General features: G+C 43.2%; 1 protein-coding gene across 3 annotated transcripts in view; it reads right to left on the reverse strand.

Annotated features, from left to right (window-relative positions):
* The window catches only part of LOC311494131 (phosphatidylinositol-binding clathrin assembly protein), an 88,429-nt gene that overhangs the window by 57,566 nt on the left and 12,900 nt on the right, over nt 1-17,963 (reverse strand). For all 3 annotated transcript variants that reach the window (XM_084553026.1, XM_084553024.1, XM_084553025.1), the window contains exon 2: nt 8,123-8,265. In XM_084553026.1, the coding sequence (XP_084409152.1) occupies nt 8,123-8,265 (143 nt within the window). The remainder of the gene's footprint in view (nt 1-8,122; nt 8,266-17,963) is intronic.

Genomic DNA, 17,963 nt, shown 5'->3' on the forward strand with positions numbered 1-17,963 from the left:
ACTCATTCAGCGCACTCCATCTTATCCCTGTGCTCACTCAGTTCTGATGTACAGACTCCCGGCTCTCCATCCTGATTCCTGATGCACTGAGGCACAATCAATCAGGCTGTAATTTTCCTCGCTGACACTTACAACTATGCTGCCCAGAAGAAGAAAGGATGATGGGTAGGATTTCTGAGTGCACAGCGTCCTTGAAAACAAACTCCAACAAAAGGGTTTCACGGCGGTGTGCTAGCCTTTACCTTGTGGTCTGGCAAATCTTTAGGCTGTGACATTCCTCGAAGTCACAGTAGACTGAGGAAAAAGCAGAAAATTATGAGGGCATTGTAAAAAAGGCTGCTCCTACTGGAAAATACTTGACAGGTTAGAGCCGTGAGGGGTTTGATTTTTTTGCTGTGTTCAAATACCAATTTATTCTTAGTTAAACCAAAACTAATCTAAAGGGAGAAAGTGTAACCTACTATTGATTTGTCAGCACTGCAAAAACACAGATAAAGAATCAAAATGGTTTTATTTTTTGCAGTGAATATGGTTAACTAAGATCAGCTATAAAAAATCTCAAATAATATTCATGTTTCCCAGAGGATAAGGATAAGGATAAGGATAATGCAACATTATGGTTTTTCCCACTAGCACTACCATGAGTCTAACATTTTGATTAGTGACTCAGCAACTACGACAATGAAATCTGTGATTTTTTTTTTATACAGAAGTTTACTGTAAGCATGTATCCTAATTCAATGAAATTTTATGTATATAGTGTGAGTAACAATACAAATTCAAGGGCTGCAAGAAATCCGTATTGTTTTTCAATCAATTGCTGATAGTTTTTTTTGATTAGTAAACTAATCTGTCAATAATTATTTCAAGCATAGACTGTATATAAAGATGGACGTCGGAGCAAAAGTGAAGCCAAAGCAAGTAGAGCTCCCCCTGGTGGTTGGCTGCAGTATAGGTCATAAGCCCCACCCCCTCTATGTTAGTGGATGGGGCAAACTAAAACACTGAAATGCACGTCAAATAATTTTTTTTTGAGGATGGTTTCAGTCACTTTAGGTAGTTAATATAATGTGTCAATTTCTTGGATAAATTTAGTTTTAGTTTGTTATTTGATGCTACAGAAACAGGATATGACAACTACCAATTGCCATGCCAACTGCTCCGTAAAGCGGTCCCGTGGGACCATGGGACCGTGAGAGCGCAGTATTAATTAAATGAAAACACTAGTGAGTCTAGAGAAACAGAACAGAACTGATTATTAACTTGCTTTTAATTGAAATCTCTCAACACCTATAGGGTGGACAGCCATTAAATCTGGTAAAGATGTTATTAATGTTGGCGACTTTTCCCATAGCACCATCAGGTCGACACTTGAATTCATCCAAAACACCAGCTTTTGATCAATCATCTACTTTATACTTTGTGTTTACAGTGAAATGGCAAGTGTTAGCATGTTGGAGAACACAGTGAACACCTTTTACAACAGTTCCTATTAGTTATATGTATATATATATATTATTATATTATGTATATATATATATATTACTATATGCTATATATTTCACATATTGTATAACAGACAGTCCAATATATGTAACATGCATACTTTTCTGAATAAACTGTTTACAAGTAAGCAGTAGCCTTTGCATTTATTCTGTTTTATGTGTACCTGATTGTGTTTCCACACATTTTAGAAAAAGGAACTTGATATCTTACTTTATTTCAAGGTTTAGTCTGAGAAGAACTATGCTTACAGGAAACAAAGCTAAACAAAGCACCACCACCAAAGATCCCATTACCCGTAGAAAATGTGGGATCTATTGTTCTCGGAGAATCGGTTGCAAGAAACGCAGGGACAGAAAAGAAAATCAGGTGGATTATGTGTCAAAAACCAATCTGAGGAAGTGCTTAGCCTTTCAAAAAACGATTTCAGAATAACTTTGACTTCTATATGACCCAATTTCTCTAGGACTGGCTTCTTGTCCCGTCATCAGCTGCATCACTTCCCAATTCTTGTAATTCCACAGACAACTCCCACGTTTTACTCCCATGTCGCCCATGCTTCCTCTCCCTCTGTCTCTCTTTAAAGCCTAGTTCAGGTCTAGGATGGACAAAGCATGAACAGTCTCGGGGGAGAAACCCAGCAGCCTCCCTAGAGGGAAGGGACACAGTGGCTGGGAGAGAAGAGATGGAAAATGTCTCTCTCAGTCATTGTTTGGGGTTTCCTGCTGGGTTGTTTTTGGTACATATTGGCCTATCGTACAAAGGCCTGGAAGCTGAGGCACACGCTGACAAATGATAACAACCTAGACAATGGCCAGACGCCGAGCCAAGGCTAGACATCCCTGACTGCAGTTAAGGCCAAATTTAAACCTCGTATGTCGGCTGAGGTGGAAACTTTAGACTGGCGCACCGTAAACTAAACCGATGAGCGAAAACTCTAAATCCTGCAGCCGCGTTTCTGCGAGATGCACTCCAAAAACGGCTTTGTAGCAGGACAAAAGTGAAATAGTGATCAAACATATTGACAGACTCTTGATCGCTCGCAGGATTCACAGTGTCATTGGGGAACGAGCCAGGATTGCTTCTTGGCAGGGAGGAAAAAACCGGAGGTGAAGAATTGAATGAGTATCAATAGCTGCCACGCACACACACGCACACACACGCACACAAACACACAAACACACACAGAAAATGCTCTATTACTCTAATCACGATCCAGAGCTCTCCAACAAATATGGCAGCTGAGGGAAAGAAGAGATATTAAAACTTAATACACATGCTGTTTGCTCTGAATGGTAAATTCACACATCTGATTTGAAGGCAGGGGCTGAATATATTACCAGGGACAGCAGTATAAAATGGACTGCGTTTAAAATGGCTGCATTCTGCTGACATCCAGACAAGCCTCCAATGAATGCCAACAGCGGACTTCTATTTAAATATGTTCAGATATCGCCGTCTGATTTCCATTCGGTTGCTGACCACAGGCTTGGAAGCACGGATAGCGAGGAGATGCAAACATCTGTAGTCGACATGCATTTCACCTGAAGCACAGGGTGTATTGCCGTTTTCCCTGTCGGTGCACTACTAAAACAGACAGTGAATGTCTGACGACATTTTTAAGATAATAATACTTGTTCTCCACCTCCTTCCTTCTATACCTCCCTCATCTTTCCGTACCTCCTCTTTTTATCCCCTTCTTTTTCTACTTCTGTAAACAGTTTTGATAACTTTGACATTTTTATGTCCTAAAAACATTTTTTTTTTCTTGGAACGTACAACAGAGTCCTTGGGAGGCTATAACACTGTCATGAAATAATTTCAGGTTTAGTGGCTCTTTAAAGCAAGGTCATTGAAGAGAATATGGGCTGTAGCATTAATCATATTGAAAGGGATACACGAGTGCTTTTGATGCTTCCAAACATCATAGCCATCCTTCAATCTGCTTATCTGAGGTTGGGCTACAGTGGCAACAAGCTAAGGTGTATGGTATCCCATATGGTCCTCCACCTAGCAATGTATTCGAGTTCCTTATGCAAGGCGATCCCAAGCCAGACAAGGTATGTAATCTCTCTAGTGAATTCTGGGCCTCCTCACCAGATGCCTGAATCATCTCAGCTGGATCCATTCAAAGCGAAGGAGGAGCAACTTTAGTCTGAGCTCCCTGCGAATATCCAAGCTCTTCAGCCTTTCTCTAAAGCTTGGTTTACAGTCCCACAACCGAGCCACCATCAAGCCTTCGTCGTGGGCCTGTGAAAGCATTGCTACCTGTGAGCTGGTGTGTCCGTATCGAAACACCAGGCGGCGACTAGTCACCCGTGTTGAGTTTCACTCTGCACTTCGCGCAATAGTGAGTCGAACTGAACAGCTCACGTCGGAGTTTAAAGCAATAAACGTGGATCAACAGTTACTTTCACTGGAATCACCTCAGACCAGAAGATAGGGCCGTCATCTATCTGAGCGGATGGAGTGTCGGAGGATGAACAAGGGAAAGCTTTGAACACGTGAACTAGGAAACGCATTTTAATGGAGTGGAACGAGCGTCAAACTGGTCTCAGATGCGTGTTCCAGGTGAAACAGGCGATTCTCAAATGCGTGCAACAATGTGCGTGTGAATCTGGGTGGTCACAAATGCGAATTTTAATTCACGCGTGAACCAACACACGGTTTCTGGCTGGTTGCGTTAGCGTTGACGTTAACGGTGAATGAAATTATCTGCATACCAAACTATCAAATGCAGCTAGACACCGTCATCCATCCATGGCATGGTCATGGAAGTGTTAGTTTGCATTGTTAACCTGGTTTAGCGGTGTACTCACATTAAGACAATCTACTCCAAGGTCCTCCCAGCAGAATAAGTCCATCCCTAGCAGCAGCTTATTTGAACCATGTGTTCATATCTTCATGGTACTCTGTTGAGTTCAGTGTTGGTACTAAATAAAAGGTGATTAGTTATATCAGTTAAGATGCATTTGCCCCACAGGAATGATATGCATCCCTCCACTCAAAGCCCAGATACGCCGGTTTCCCGGCGACACCTAAATGCACCTTGCATTCGTGGATCCGTGTGGCTCTGAGCAGCGTGAAAACGGTCTCAAAACTCTACGTGCACGTGCCTGATCTATCCACTGATCTGTATGCACAACAGTAGACATTTGGAAGCACAGGAAGAATTTTGAAATCAAAAACGATGAGCTTTGAGAAGTTTTATTCAGACTGCTGTGTGTGCATTTGCGCAATGATATTGCACACTGCTCGGTAGTTGCGTGCGCACAAAAATTCAGATGTACATGTGCTGACAAATGTGCGGCCACCCAAACGCACACACAAATCGCAGTTTCACTCCACGTATTTTGGACCAGTCACAGCAGTTGCGGTCAGCGCCACTGTGGCGGTTACGTAACCTGCGCGGTCACAGCTACAAATTCCGTGGAAGGCTGAGCCCAGCCACCCTACGGAGGAAGTTCATTTTGGCCGCTTTTAACCATGACGTCATTCTTTCAATTACCACCCAAAGTTCATGACAAAAGGTGGAATGTAAACTGACTGGTAAATGTAAAGCTTTGCCTTACAGCTCAGCTCCATCATAATTTTGTTTGTCAGAGAGTACACCTCTGTGACAAACGGGAATTTCCTTGTGGTGTGCATGCAAATTTTAATTCAGTGTAAACCTTTTTTTTAGTGCGAGAGCATCCATCAGACCCCGTGCAAGGCCACCGCGCGCCAGGCGAGAAGCAACCGGTCAGTGTGTTGATCTGAAAGGGAACGTACAGTCTATTGACCCCAATTCCGTGGGTCCGTGGTTTCTAATTTTACGGCCAGATTTCTCTGAGCGCTGACTATAATGGATGGCACGGCCACGAGGGAGCAGGGACACCTGGCCGCTGAGCCTCAGTCAGCACCAGTGTCCTGACAGGGCTGATGAATGCAGGCTGATGAGCACACACTCTCGCTCCACGGCGGCCCGAAAGCCTCGCTCTGCGGGGCTAGAAAAGAAACGCGCCTACTGTAATTTACTGTAGGAATGTTTGGCTTTCCGTGTGTGCCTCGCACTTTGTTAGTTTCAGCATTTTATAACCACTGAACGGCAGCATATTGGCAATAAAAAAATAACTGCATTTTAAAATGTTCCATGAAGTTGAATTATTTGCGACTCTATTGCCCGCTCTACGTTTTTAATTTGTAGGACAAGATTACTCTGTTGCACCAGACACAATTTATAAACTGACTTATCTACCTGCTACAGGCAAACGTGAAATATATAATCTCGCAACCGGTGCTAATAGTAAATCAGTTCTGAATTGCATGAAACACAAAGAGGCTGTTTAAAATACCCATTTCATAAAACAGCGGAAACGCAGCAAGATATATTAATAACCATAACTTAACTAGAATTAGATTTTTCCTTATCTGAGGCAGCAGAAACAAACAAACACAGTGATCTGCTTGTTGGCGACGCAGAGATTAGGAAGTAGCATAATGCCGCAATCGCTGCGAAGTCACCCTAGGTGAGACATCAACTTCACATGGGTTCAATCTGACAGCGACAGCTCGGAGATGAATCAGCCCGGAGTACGGGAATACCTCCCAACCACTTCTCGCCGCTCCGCAGTGACCTACTTAGCATGATTTGAATCATCAAAACTGTCGCAGTTGCTTGAGGTATCGTTTAGCATGGAGTCACCAACTGATCTGAAGTCTGTCGGCTGTATATGAGATTGTGGCTCATGCAAGTGTCTCACTATCAAAGACGGCAGTTTGTCTCCGTTGCACCAACAGCGCGTAGCATCACATCTGATTTTGTCGTGCTGCGACGAGTGTTTAGGTGGTTCTATAGTACCCCGCAGTAAAGTGATTGCACACCCAGGACTTCCTCTGAAGAGAGGAAGTTTAGATTAACGCAAGAACAAAGGAACACCAAAAGGAAGCGTTACGTAATGCAATCACTGGTGATCTCAGCTCAACGAGGAAGCGATGCTTCCCTCTATCAACGGAAATCAAAAGAAATGTTGTTCAGGGTGTGTCGGCTTTTGGGTGTGTTTGGCTATTGAGAGGATTCAGTAGTACACAATGAAATATGCACTTGAGCTTAATTCCAGACTATTTCTGAGCTCATTGTTAGCATATTGCGGTTAAATTAGAAACTGATCAGCTTTTTTTTTTAAATGGAAACAACGTGCAGGGTAAACATTTTGGGGAAATTTGCTGAATCTTGGCAAGGGTTAGAGAAGACTGATGCCTCTCTGGTGATTGTATAATTAGTGGGAAGCTAATGGCATTGGCTGGTTAGCTTAGCTTTAACAAAGACAGAAAACAGGGACAATGCTGCGTCCAAGGGTGACGAAACCTAACATTCAGCAACTCTGACGCTGGGCTCAGGTTACAGGGGTTTTGTGATGATTTGTTCCTCGTTTCCTGACAATCGCCAGAGTGATCTGTCAACATTCACGATGCTAACCTCGCTAACTGAATCTCAACTAGTTTCTCATCATTTCAAAAATGAAACGTGAGCAAGCTTGAGATTAGAGAAAGGGACGTCTGTGAATGATTTTTAAATCAGGTAGGATTTTAAAACTCCTGTAGTCTGAGCCCAGCTTAGCGCTAACTAGTTATCATTTGGTCATTCTGCATTTTAGTCACAGAAATTTAAAGTGATACTAAATAGCTGATAAAAATGTACCTAAGCACTTAACTAAAATGAATATCACTGGCATGATAATAAGCATACTGAAGCACATGTCTGCTGCATAAAATCTAACAGTCATGCATTTTTATGCGATGAAAAAAAGAAATCATCTCACAACAAAGCACATTTTGTTTGAACGACTGTACTCATAGAATATGCATTCAGAGGGCACGAGTCTATCTGAATATCAAAGCATACTTTCATGAAAAAGGTATTGTGTTCTATGTGTTATGTTATAATATATGAATTATTGACAGCCTACAGACCAGAGGATCAGCACTAACTAACATACTTTATTTGAAGAACAAAGCTCTGCTTCTATGGGACTACAAATGAATAAAACTACAAAGAGTGAAACTACAAAACTCTCCGTGTCCAACGCTGCACATAAACCGAGACATTCTGTTGACACGGCCGTTGATCAGACCCCATCAGAATCAATGAAAAAGTCCTTCCCAGCAAAGAGGCAGTTGCATCAATTTTAATTTCAGATTATTGTCTTTGAATGTCTGCAAATCCACGGAGGGGCCGTGTTATTCTTCCAGCTACCAACAGTGTTTTTATTAAGTTAATTTATTTCATTATTCATTTGCGTCTATCCTTGTCCCCCATCTTGCCTCCAGCACGTACCGAGCTAATTAATTTCTCGGCGCTCCACAGCTATTTCAATCATTCACGCCTTGTGTCCAATGTGTAACATCCTCAGTGGATTCTGTTTGCATTCCACATACATCAGTCACCGTCCCACTCCCCTTACTGTTGATCCAAATGCTGATTTGGCCATGAATAAAAGATCCGATGTGCGTGTTTGTATTTATGAACGTGTGGGTGAGACAGGGTTGAGTAATATTATCACTTATAGATGTAGCCCGCTGGCCTGGAGGGCTTTTGTTGGCGTGACTGTGTGTGTGTGTGTTGTGCGCTGCCTCCTACCTCGTTGCCGTACATCATGAGGTGGTGGGTGGTGATAAGGGCTTTGAAGACCACCACCCAGCTGGAGTTGGCTGTGCGCTCAAACAGCGTGTCCGCCAGCTGGGGAATGTTCACGTTCATCTCATTGGTGCAGTGGATCAGATCTGGGTGAGAGAGGGGGAGAAAAAAAAAGACGACAGAGTTACACAACAGCAGACAACAAAGGGCGGTGGTGAGAAAGGCTCCCGAAGATAACCCAAATTCCAGCTGAAGGAATATCTGCAGAGTTCTCCATAAATTTCTTGTCTTTCAGTCGACTGCGTCATCTGCCTCCCTCTCACGAGACGCGCTAGCAGAAGTTCAGGTGTCAGTCATTCAAACTGAACCTTTGGGTGCGAGAGTGTCGAGTTCTAAACATGGCACACTCAGAAACCAGAAATAGGGAGCGCTCACTAAGATGTTATGTTGTGACACTGAGGTCTTTCACAGTGCTTTCTCCAGCACGATACGCTTTTGCTTTAGCTTTCGAGTCATGCTGATGTATTGATTAGAATTCAGCTGGGGTCAGATTCTTTTAAGGAGGCAATGCTTCATTGGTGTTTAATGTTACTGCAATTTGTGTATTATTGTAGACCTGTGGGTAGCGCTACACAACTCATTCATAGTAGCCCTCAGAATCTGCTGGTTTTCCTTTCAATATTTTATATAGTCTACGGAATGACAGAAATTCTGATGTTGATGTCTGCCGGTCACGTTTGCCAGGGTTCCAAGGAAGTTCTGTGCCGAGTTTTAATTCGCTTGGATGAGCGGTCGACATATTTAGACTAGAAGGTGTTTTCTGTTACGCTTTCTTAACACTGCGCCTTCATCGCCAGCGAGCCTTGGTCATCGGTGGACGTCGACGAGAATTTTTGCTTATCGCGTTTCCTCAGATAAAGCCCCCATCCACCCATTCCCAAAGGGCATGATCCGAGAAGATACTGGTTTTGAGATACCACAGCACATTCTCATCTCCTTCCGGCTTTCGCTCGAACACGCCATGTCCCTCTCTTGAGACGTGTTTGCGGAAGTCAGCAGGACGGAGTTCACCAAGAGCTAGTTCCAAAGGTCAAACTATGGCTAAAACTTAAAAATTTCCAGCTTGGTCACTAGCGGATGTTCAAGTTCCTAGGTAAGACTCTTGCATATTTCCCACGCCAAATGCTTCCAAGTTAAACAAGCAGAACATAAAAACACTCCTACAGCATGTTGGACGAAGCTAGCTTGTGATTCAACAGTGACAAATCACCCACTAGTTCACAGACAGACCTAGTATAGTATTTTGTTTAAAGTCAAACATTATGGGTCGCCAAGAAAAAGATCTTCATGCGCTAATACTTTCTGAAAATACTGTCAACAAGGTTTTTGTTTGCATCAGGGTTTACCCGGCCCTCCAAGCCTGCTATCAGCATGAATATAGTGTTAGGAACCAAAGTCGTGGATGGCGTTTCCTCGAGTTAAACGTTTGGTGAGCTCTGTATTTTCGCCAAATGTCAATCGGCTGTACCAGTCCCTCCCTGTTGGTTGTACCATCAGTCCAACATTTCATGGTGTCTTGGACGCCACATCATTGCTAGTCTCTTCCTGTGTGTGCGCGCCCCTTCAGTCTTCTAATAAACTAATGAATTTCTGTGATGTTGGACTGCTGAAGACATTGTCGTCAGTTGTCGAGCATTTTCAGTCTTTGAAAAATGCGTCTCAGCTGAAAGACTTGCTGGCTTTTCGTTGACTGAGGGATGATTGTGAACGCAATTAATAAATTAACTGGAAATGGAAATAATAGATTAGTCACAGCCCTAGAAGCAGACTCTGTTCCAGTACCATACAGTACTATTCATTCAATGAATCTTCATCCAGTGCCCACAAGCCTCTTGGACTGTGCCAAATATGATCTGACCAGATACTAACAGCTCTTCCCCACTTCACTCTTCTCATCACTTTAATGGAGATCGATCTGAAGTGTGTTCAGGTCCCCTAGCTTATTATAAAGATTCAGTCTCTCCACATGCAACACAGTGAGCCTCTCGAGCGAAGACGTCAATACAGATGCGCATGGCAAAATTGATCATTCACACCAGAAATCAGGTGTTTTGTGTGTGTCGTCCCCCCCCCCGTTTCATTTCTCCAGCGTCCTCCACCCATTTCATTCCTTCGTCTTTACTTCCGGCCCTGCTCGCTCTCCCCATCCACCTCTTCTCCCCATCCTTTGTTCCTCACCACAGGACATTATGAGCTGCCGACTCTCGCACCTGGTAACTACGGAAACAGCTTCTCATTAGACTACTGGAGGACTGTAGCCGAGAGAAGCCCGTCGGGAGGCTCCATCATCATAATCAGGTGCGAGCACGAGCACGAGCATGAACGGACGCACACGCTCGCTCAGCCGAGACCATGTTCACTCGCTTAATGCATTATCTCAAGTACTTGCCCACACACACGCAGCAACATACACAGCTGACTTCCAGTGCAGCATTATTCTCCATCATTCAACATGGCACCTTTCCCCACTTCTCCCTGAACACACACAACAGGCGCCGGGCTATTTTGTCAATACGAATGAGCATCCACTAACGTAATACAAAGACACACTACCGCACAATTCATCCATTAAGCTGCGTTTAGCGGCGTGAATGACAGCCGAGCAGGGCAACGTTTAGCGGCCAACAGAGTGGATCTGAATTTCAAATGGTTCACTGATATGAATGCATCAGCATGTTGAATGAGTCCTTTCAGTGGCAGCTCTGACTGTCAGCCTCGCCAGGCCCTTCTGTCTCTCTCTGCAACCCTTCCCCTCCCCTACTGCATCGCTGCATGATATTATGAACGCTGATTGGAAACAATTAATATCTCCGAACTGGAAACGGGAAATGCGAGCGACTGGTGGCTTTGTTAATGAATTAGCCGCCTCGCTGATCGTCTCTGTCGCTTCGCCCCGCGCTCCATCCTTTATGTCATTCCCGCCACCTTTTTTCGTCCGTTTTCCGTCCGTCCATCGCGACTTCTTTTTCAGCAGGGCTCATGTTTTTTCATTAGGTCTGGAGATGGTGGGAGAGAACCAAGAGAAGGACTGATGAGGTCTGTGGGGACGCTCACGAGCGAGTGTGTGTGTGTGTATGCGGGCAAGTGATAATGTAAAGAGGGTACATGTGCTGACTTAATCAGGCAGAGTGGGAAGCATTAGATGCCACTGATCTCGGACCAGCCAAAAAGGAAGGCGAGGCAAATTGAGACAAACAGGGCGAAAAAACAGGAAGATGGGGTTAAGAGAAGGAAAAGGAAGGGCCGGTGAGAGGTGGAAGAGGTTTAAAGAGACAAGGTAAAAACAGACAGACGCCTGATCAAAAACAGAGGAGGAGAAGAGCAATAGACAAATGAGAAGAGATAATAAGACATGTGAGACATGATTGTCTCTTCATCCAGACAATTTGCAAGAATCCACACACGGCTCGACAAGCCTCCTCGCCTCGATTTATCTCTGCTCTCCTTTCTTCGTGTGGTCCGCAGCAGCAGAAACACAGCAGGGGATGTCATTTTTTTCCCCTTACACACCCTGAGCAATTATTCCGACCACAAGAAAAAAAGAAAACATACATAAGATTCACTCCAACAATCCTCAACTCAACGTACTGCGAGCAATTACTTGCAGCTTCGCAACAAATGTGACCCGGGTAATTGGCGCCCACACGAGCCATACAAGACAGACAACAGGGGAACTGAAGAAGTGACTGTATGAGAAAACGTTACACAGTGTCTTAACAAGTATACTCGTCCGGGGCTAGTCCTGGGAATTTGGTTGCACTGCATGGACATAATTGGCTTACTTTGCATGAGGTTAGCCTAGTACTGTTAGAGTTAGCTGTCCTGCCTTTTCTTCAGAGCTCACAAATTATTCCTTTATATCATGATTACCACAGCTTCTTTTGCGATTATTCTAAGCTAGCTGCCGAGCTTTAGCATCACACTTAGCATGCAGAGTGAGCGGTATCAGTCTTCTCATGTAACTCTATGCAGTAAAGTAAACAAGCAACTTTCCCAACATTTTGAACGAATATTTTAAGATGCTGATGAAGTGGATTTTAGAGTTGACAATATTTAAATAGCTAGCTTAGCATAAAATACGCTAACCCGGGCTCCAATCTCCAAAAAAACAATCTCACAACTTTTTGTTGTGTATCTTGTTTCTTTCATCTTTATGCTAAGCTATCTTTATATCTTATATATCACTTTATATCATGTGTAGTTCTATAGTCTTTGTGCTAAGCTAGGTGCCTGCTAGATAGCATTTAGATATGTAAGTAAAATCAATCTTGTCATGTAACTCTATGCAAAAAAGCAAATAAGCAAACCAAAAAAAGCTTGAACCATTCTTTCGGGAGGTTTCAAGCAGTGTCCATACGCAGATACTTAGCTTAGCATAAAGTCCGGAAATATAGCCAAACGTCTTTCCTGGCTCTTCTGTAATAGTGGAAATATCCACTGCTAAAGCTCACAACTTATAACTATGCATCTTGTTTAAACCTAGCTTCAATCATCTTTATGCTAAGCTAGCTAGCGCCAAGCAAATTTTGATCTCTTTCATTGTTCAGGAATAAATTGATGTGTTTGCTTTAGCTTCCAAAGCAGTGCTGAATCATTTTATGAATGAAACAATCAATCAACGGAACCAAAACTAAATATATAGATTGCAGACATAAAATAATTTTATATTAATCAAAAAATTGTGGATGGGTGGACTACTAGTACTCCTTGATGCCACTTCAAACTGAACTCAAATACACTGAATGTTTATCTGCACGGTCTGCATTGATTTAGTAAGGTTTAGAGAGTTTTCTTTCTTCTTAAATTAAGGAAGATGTTTGTTCCTTTGTACAACAAATTAGCAGTGCGACTACTTAAGTGACACACACATATACAAGTGGGAGGACTGACTGCTGAGTAAATGTGATCTCATTCCTAACAATGACCTTCTCTCTTCCCCTCTGATCTGAGGTCCATTGTTACTGGTCAACTGTTGACCTCTGTGGCCTTCGACCGAAGCACAAGCGACCAGAGACTTCCTGGTACCGAGGGACCGCTGTCAGAGCTGTAGGAACCAGGCTCGGGATCTGATAAGGGAACGCGTGCTCGCAATAAACAAAGCGAAATGTGTCGATATTCTGTAGTGCAGTCATTTAACTTCTGTGAGGCTATTTCGCCTGCGAGCATCTTCAATCCTGCACTCCAGGGAGCTGCCTGGGAGAAGCAGGTGGCCAGATCAAGCAGAGGAAGAAGAAGAGTAGGGAGGAAGAGACGGAGATCACATCTGCCCTGCTGGCTACATTCCTTTCTGTGCTCCGCTCTGGTCTCTTGATCAACCTTTAAGTCCCACTATATCCACCTGCTATCAGTGGAAGCACACATACACTTTCATCTCTTCTGATCTTAACTTTTACACCAAGTTCACTAATTACCTGTTTGTGCCTGCCTTTTCACTCACTCTGGTTTTCCCTTTAAGCCTCTTCCCTCTCTCCCTCTGCTCTCCAGCTCCTTTATTTAATCCATTCCAGCCACTCGGGATCAGATGCCACGCTATGACACAATGGTGCCAGAAATGGCTCAGAAATCCCAACGGCCCACAAGTATTAACTTCAGTTACCTCAGCCATCTGAATCACAAGAACTCATTATTGATATTGATGCAAACTATCACAGTCTTTGATTACACGGTGGATCTTTTCCCAACTGAAAAGGATCATCAGTCTTTTTCTGCAGCCTTTTGACAGCGACGGTTAATTGAAGGCTGGTCAAGAATGCCTACACCGTTCAAGTGCAGTGTTGGCTAATCCGTTAAGGCATGGCAATGAATAACTATAAAATGGGCAGACATTTTTGTTTCATCTATGATTAAAATAGCTGATGCTGCAAAATTAGCACATATCAAGCTTTTAAATGAAACGTAAATATGGATAATACCGCATTAAAGACACCGATTTGACAATAAAGTGCTAGTTCCACCAGCTTCTCGGTCCTGTCTTGACATGAGGGGACATCAGTGCCTTGCTTCCATTGCTTGACACGGTTCAATAGCCCAGAAGGAGGTCAGGTTCACATAGCTAGAATTCCTGGATGAGGGCTATCTGGACAAATCCTATGGGGAGATTTTAAGCTTTTAAGGCAGTGTGTTCATACGGTGCTGTGTAAAAACACCTTGAGGGGGACACATGACTGCTGATGTAATCGCCGAAAACAATGCGGTTCTACTAGTCTTTTGAGAATGACGTTCAAAGAGTTTCTACAGCGCCTGCTAGTTTCTTCATTTAATCACTCAAACAAGGGGATATAGACACTTTGATCAAAATTCATCAAAACTGGCCAATAAATACAATATCAGAAGATGAGGGAATATTCGAACAGGGCCGGGTGGTAAGGCAATAAAAAAAATAAAATAAATAACATTTTTGCCATGTCACCAATTAAATGCTTTAACTGATCTCATGGGAAATTAGGTTTTGGCTTTCCATCTTACCAAGGAGGATGCAATTAACAATATCACATCTCAGTTCCTGGTAGGGATTCAGCGTCTTCTTCAAGACACAGTCAGAGACTAACAGCGATGCGGCCAAGAGATGCCACATAATTTAAATGAAACTCAGCGAAGACAGGTGGAAAAAACCAATGGTGAGAGGAAGTGAGCACGATTAACCAACAGGAGCGGCTGATACGGTTGATCGACGTGATGCATACACAGAGTTTTCCAAGCGTTTACATTAAGGGAACAACATCCAAGACTTTGGTTTCAACTAGGGATGTCCTGATGTATGTTGGGTCAATCAAGGCAATTAAAAAAAAATAATAAAAATCAGATCAGTTTCGGGCTTCAACCATGCCCAATCTTTTGTAGTTATTTGTTTTAGATCTGCCATAAACCAAAACCTGGAACCTCTGGAAAACGAAGTCAGTCAGAGAGGGAATTGTAAATTGTGCAGTGTGGATGTTTGGTGAGGTGGTAGTAGGTGATCGTCATTCAATACTAAATATATAAATACTAAAAATAACATCACTAAACGGAATACAAGGAGTACATTCAGGCAAAGGCAGCACCAAAACAACAACATCACACAACATTGAAAAGAAGAGAAAGGTTTCCTAGAGACAACGTCAAGGTGAAACATATTCCAGAGAGGGTTATAGAGTTTATGGTGTTGGATGACCAGAACATTTCTGGCGTAGAGAACACAGGTTTTCTGGAGCCAAGGTACGAGCTACCCTCTCCACACTACATTAACTCTGACAGAAATATTTATTGGACTGAATCCAGTCGCATCTAGGAGAATACAAGGAAGAGACGAAAAGCCTTTAGGAAACGCCAGGGGAGGACATTTTGTTTAGATCAAATCTGAACTAAGACTGTCCGATACTCAATATTAAATGACTGGTACCGGATCAGAGGACAAAAAACTTGATCGAGACATCCCTAGTTCCTACTGCCAAACTCACCATGCTGATAGACAGCTTGGCGCGACGGTGCCGACGGTATTTTCCATCCAATATGTTTATACCCTGCTGGTATAGTCTAGAAACCTAGGCAACGAGGACGTCCAAGAACGAGATGGACAACAATTAAACTGCTCTATATGTGGACGGGTCTTTAGTCATCCAGCTGAAGGGCGACGCTTCTAACTACTCAGCCATCCTACAGTTGCGGTCCATCCATAGGGAATTGTGATTAACAAGCTTTAATAGCGCTGTCAAACGAACAAGGGCATTGCCGCAAAGTTGACCGACCTTCATTCAAAACCTGCACCGGTACAGAGCTAACAGGATGATGTACAAGCTGATGAAAAGACATGAAGACACAGAAGGCACCACGAGGAGTGCGGCCCCAATCTGTTAAAGATTAACACTTCGCAGTATCAGCACCTCGTCTGGCGTGTACTAGTAATCTCCTTCTCTCCTCTGTCTGTCTTTGTGTTAGGGACTGTAGAAACGGGTTTGCCTCAAAAGAGGATTCCCCATCCACCCCTCCTTTGCTTTTTCTGCCCCTCTCAAATCCTCTCGATAGGAGGAGGAGAAGGAAGAGGGAGGGAGAGAGAGGTGTGAAGAATTGTAAGAGAATTGTAAGCCTGCTGAATTTGAAAAACTATCTTTTCCTTTCTCATTTGGCTTTACAACCAACTAAGCCAGCATTTTTAAAACCTCTAAGAGAGCTTCCTGCAAACACACTAAAGAGTGAGTGAATATAGAAGACAGCAATCTCATTTTGTCGTGTTGACAGGGGAAGAAAGGCTTCTCCATCACATTCAAGGACTCGCTGTCGCACTCAATTCTTTCCATGATTGCTCTCTTTATCACCAATGTAGCCAGTCACACAGCCGGCGTCATTCCATTGATCTGTGTTTATGTTCATGTCGTCAGAATTACGCCGCGATTTGAGCGACTGCCACAGTGCAGCAACACGAACGGTTGCTGTTCCCTGTAGTTATGAGGTTTCATTTATCCTTGCACGGAAACAGAACAGCTGGACCCTGTTTTCCAGATAAAACTGGTGGTCTCTTTGTTGTGAAGACAGCGTTAATTTGGCCTGTTGTTGAAGACATTTCCAGAGCATTAAAAGTCTTGTAATTAACTGCCTCAGAGCAACAGCACAGGAGCTGCACTTCACCGCGGTTAACGGGATGCATTTATGCGCCTGGATCGAATCAATCAATTTAACTGTCATTGTTGAACCGTCACCTTACAGAGAGAAATACACCAGAGAGGCTCTAAAGGCATGCAATGCAGCAAAGGCCGTGACTGTGTCTGTCTCTTTGTCAGAAGAAGAGCTTTGAACTTTTAGGGAAAATAAAGATATTCGGTTGGATTGCAGAAATGTTAACATGTATTTGTCATATTTGTTTTTATTCTCCGTAGAGTGGACTTCAGGAATGTATTGGCGCCTCCACACAACCATGTAAGGATCGTAAACTGGAGGGGTAAATTAACTATCACTTCACAAGTCATTTAAAAACATTAAACTACAACTAGAGTAAACTGCAGTCTATAACTTTTTTTGTTATTTTTCAAGCACAACTGCCAAATATTCTCTAGTTCTAGCTTCTTAAAATGGGAGAAATTGCTGTTCTTCTTTGTCTCACATAGTCGTAAAGTAAACAATGTTGTAGTATCCACCTTTTTAAGGCTCATTTAATGTGGCGCTGGGTGTAGACGGCGTAACCGACTTGTGCTCTTGTCAGTCTGGTTCGCGCTGTTTGTTTTTTTCTTTTGCATCACTTTCTACTTCCTGCTACACTTTCAACAATGGCGACTGAAACTTTTGTCGCAATTTCGACAAAGACAAGTCCTACAAATGTTTGTATCTCCACAGCAAACCTTTCCTCGATGTGTACCATCTTTATTGATCCAAAACAATCATTTTGAAAACTGTGGAGATGGAGAAGCACCCAGGAATTCAAAGGCGGTAACACACTAATACCAAGCGGACCGACCACAGCTGCTGTGGTCTGCGTCGCTTTTAACTTCTGGGGAGGTGGACGTCAGGCTACAGCATTAGGGTCTGTGCTGACGTCTTAGCTACGGCATCCAATTGACGCGACGGTATAAACCGCGCATTCAATTTGTCTAGCTTGGGGCCTTTGGATGTTGGGATATCAGGCGTTTTACTGTAAACAAAACCAACTCAGATGACGTATATGTCTATGTTGCGTTTACTCTTCTTGTCTATCACCATATAAAGCCTATCCAAAAGATTGGACTGTCCAAACGGCAGATTTCCACCGGGCATAATGAATTCTGAACTCCAAACCGAATTCCCCAACTAACATTTTGTGGGCAGGAGAACTTCAGGC

This window comes from Chelon labrosus, assembly GCF_963514085.1.
Source record: "Chelon labrosus genome assembly, chromosome: 1".
Taxonomy (NCBI): Eukaryota; Metazoa; Chordata; class Actinopteri; order Mugiliformes; family Mugilidae; genus Chelon; species Chelon labrosus.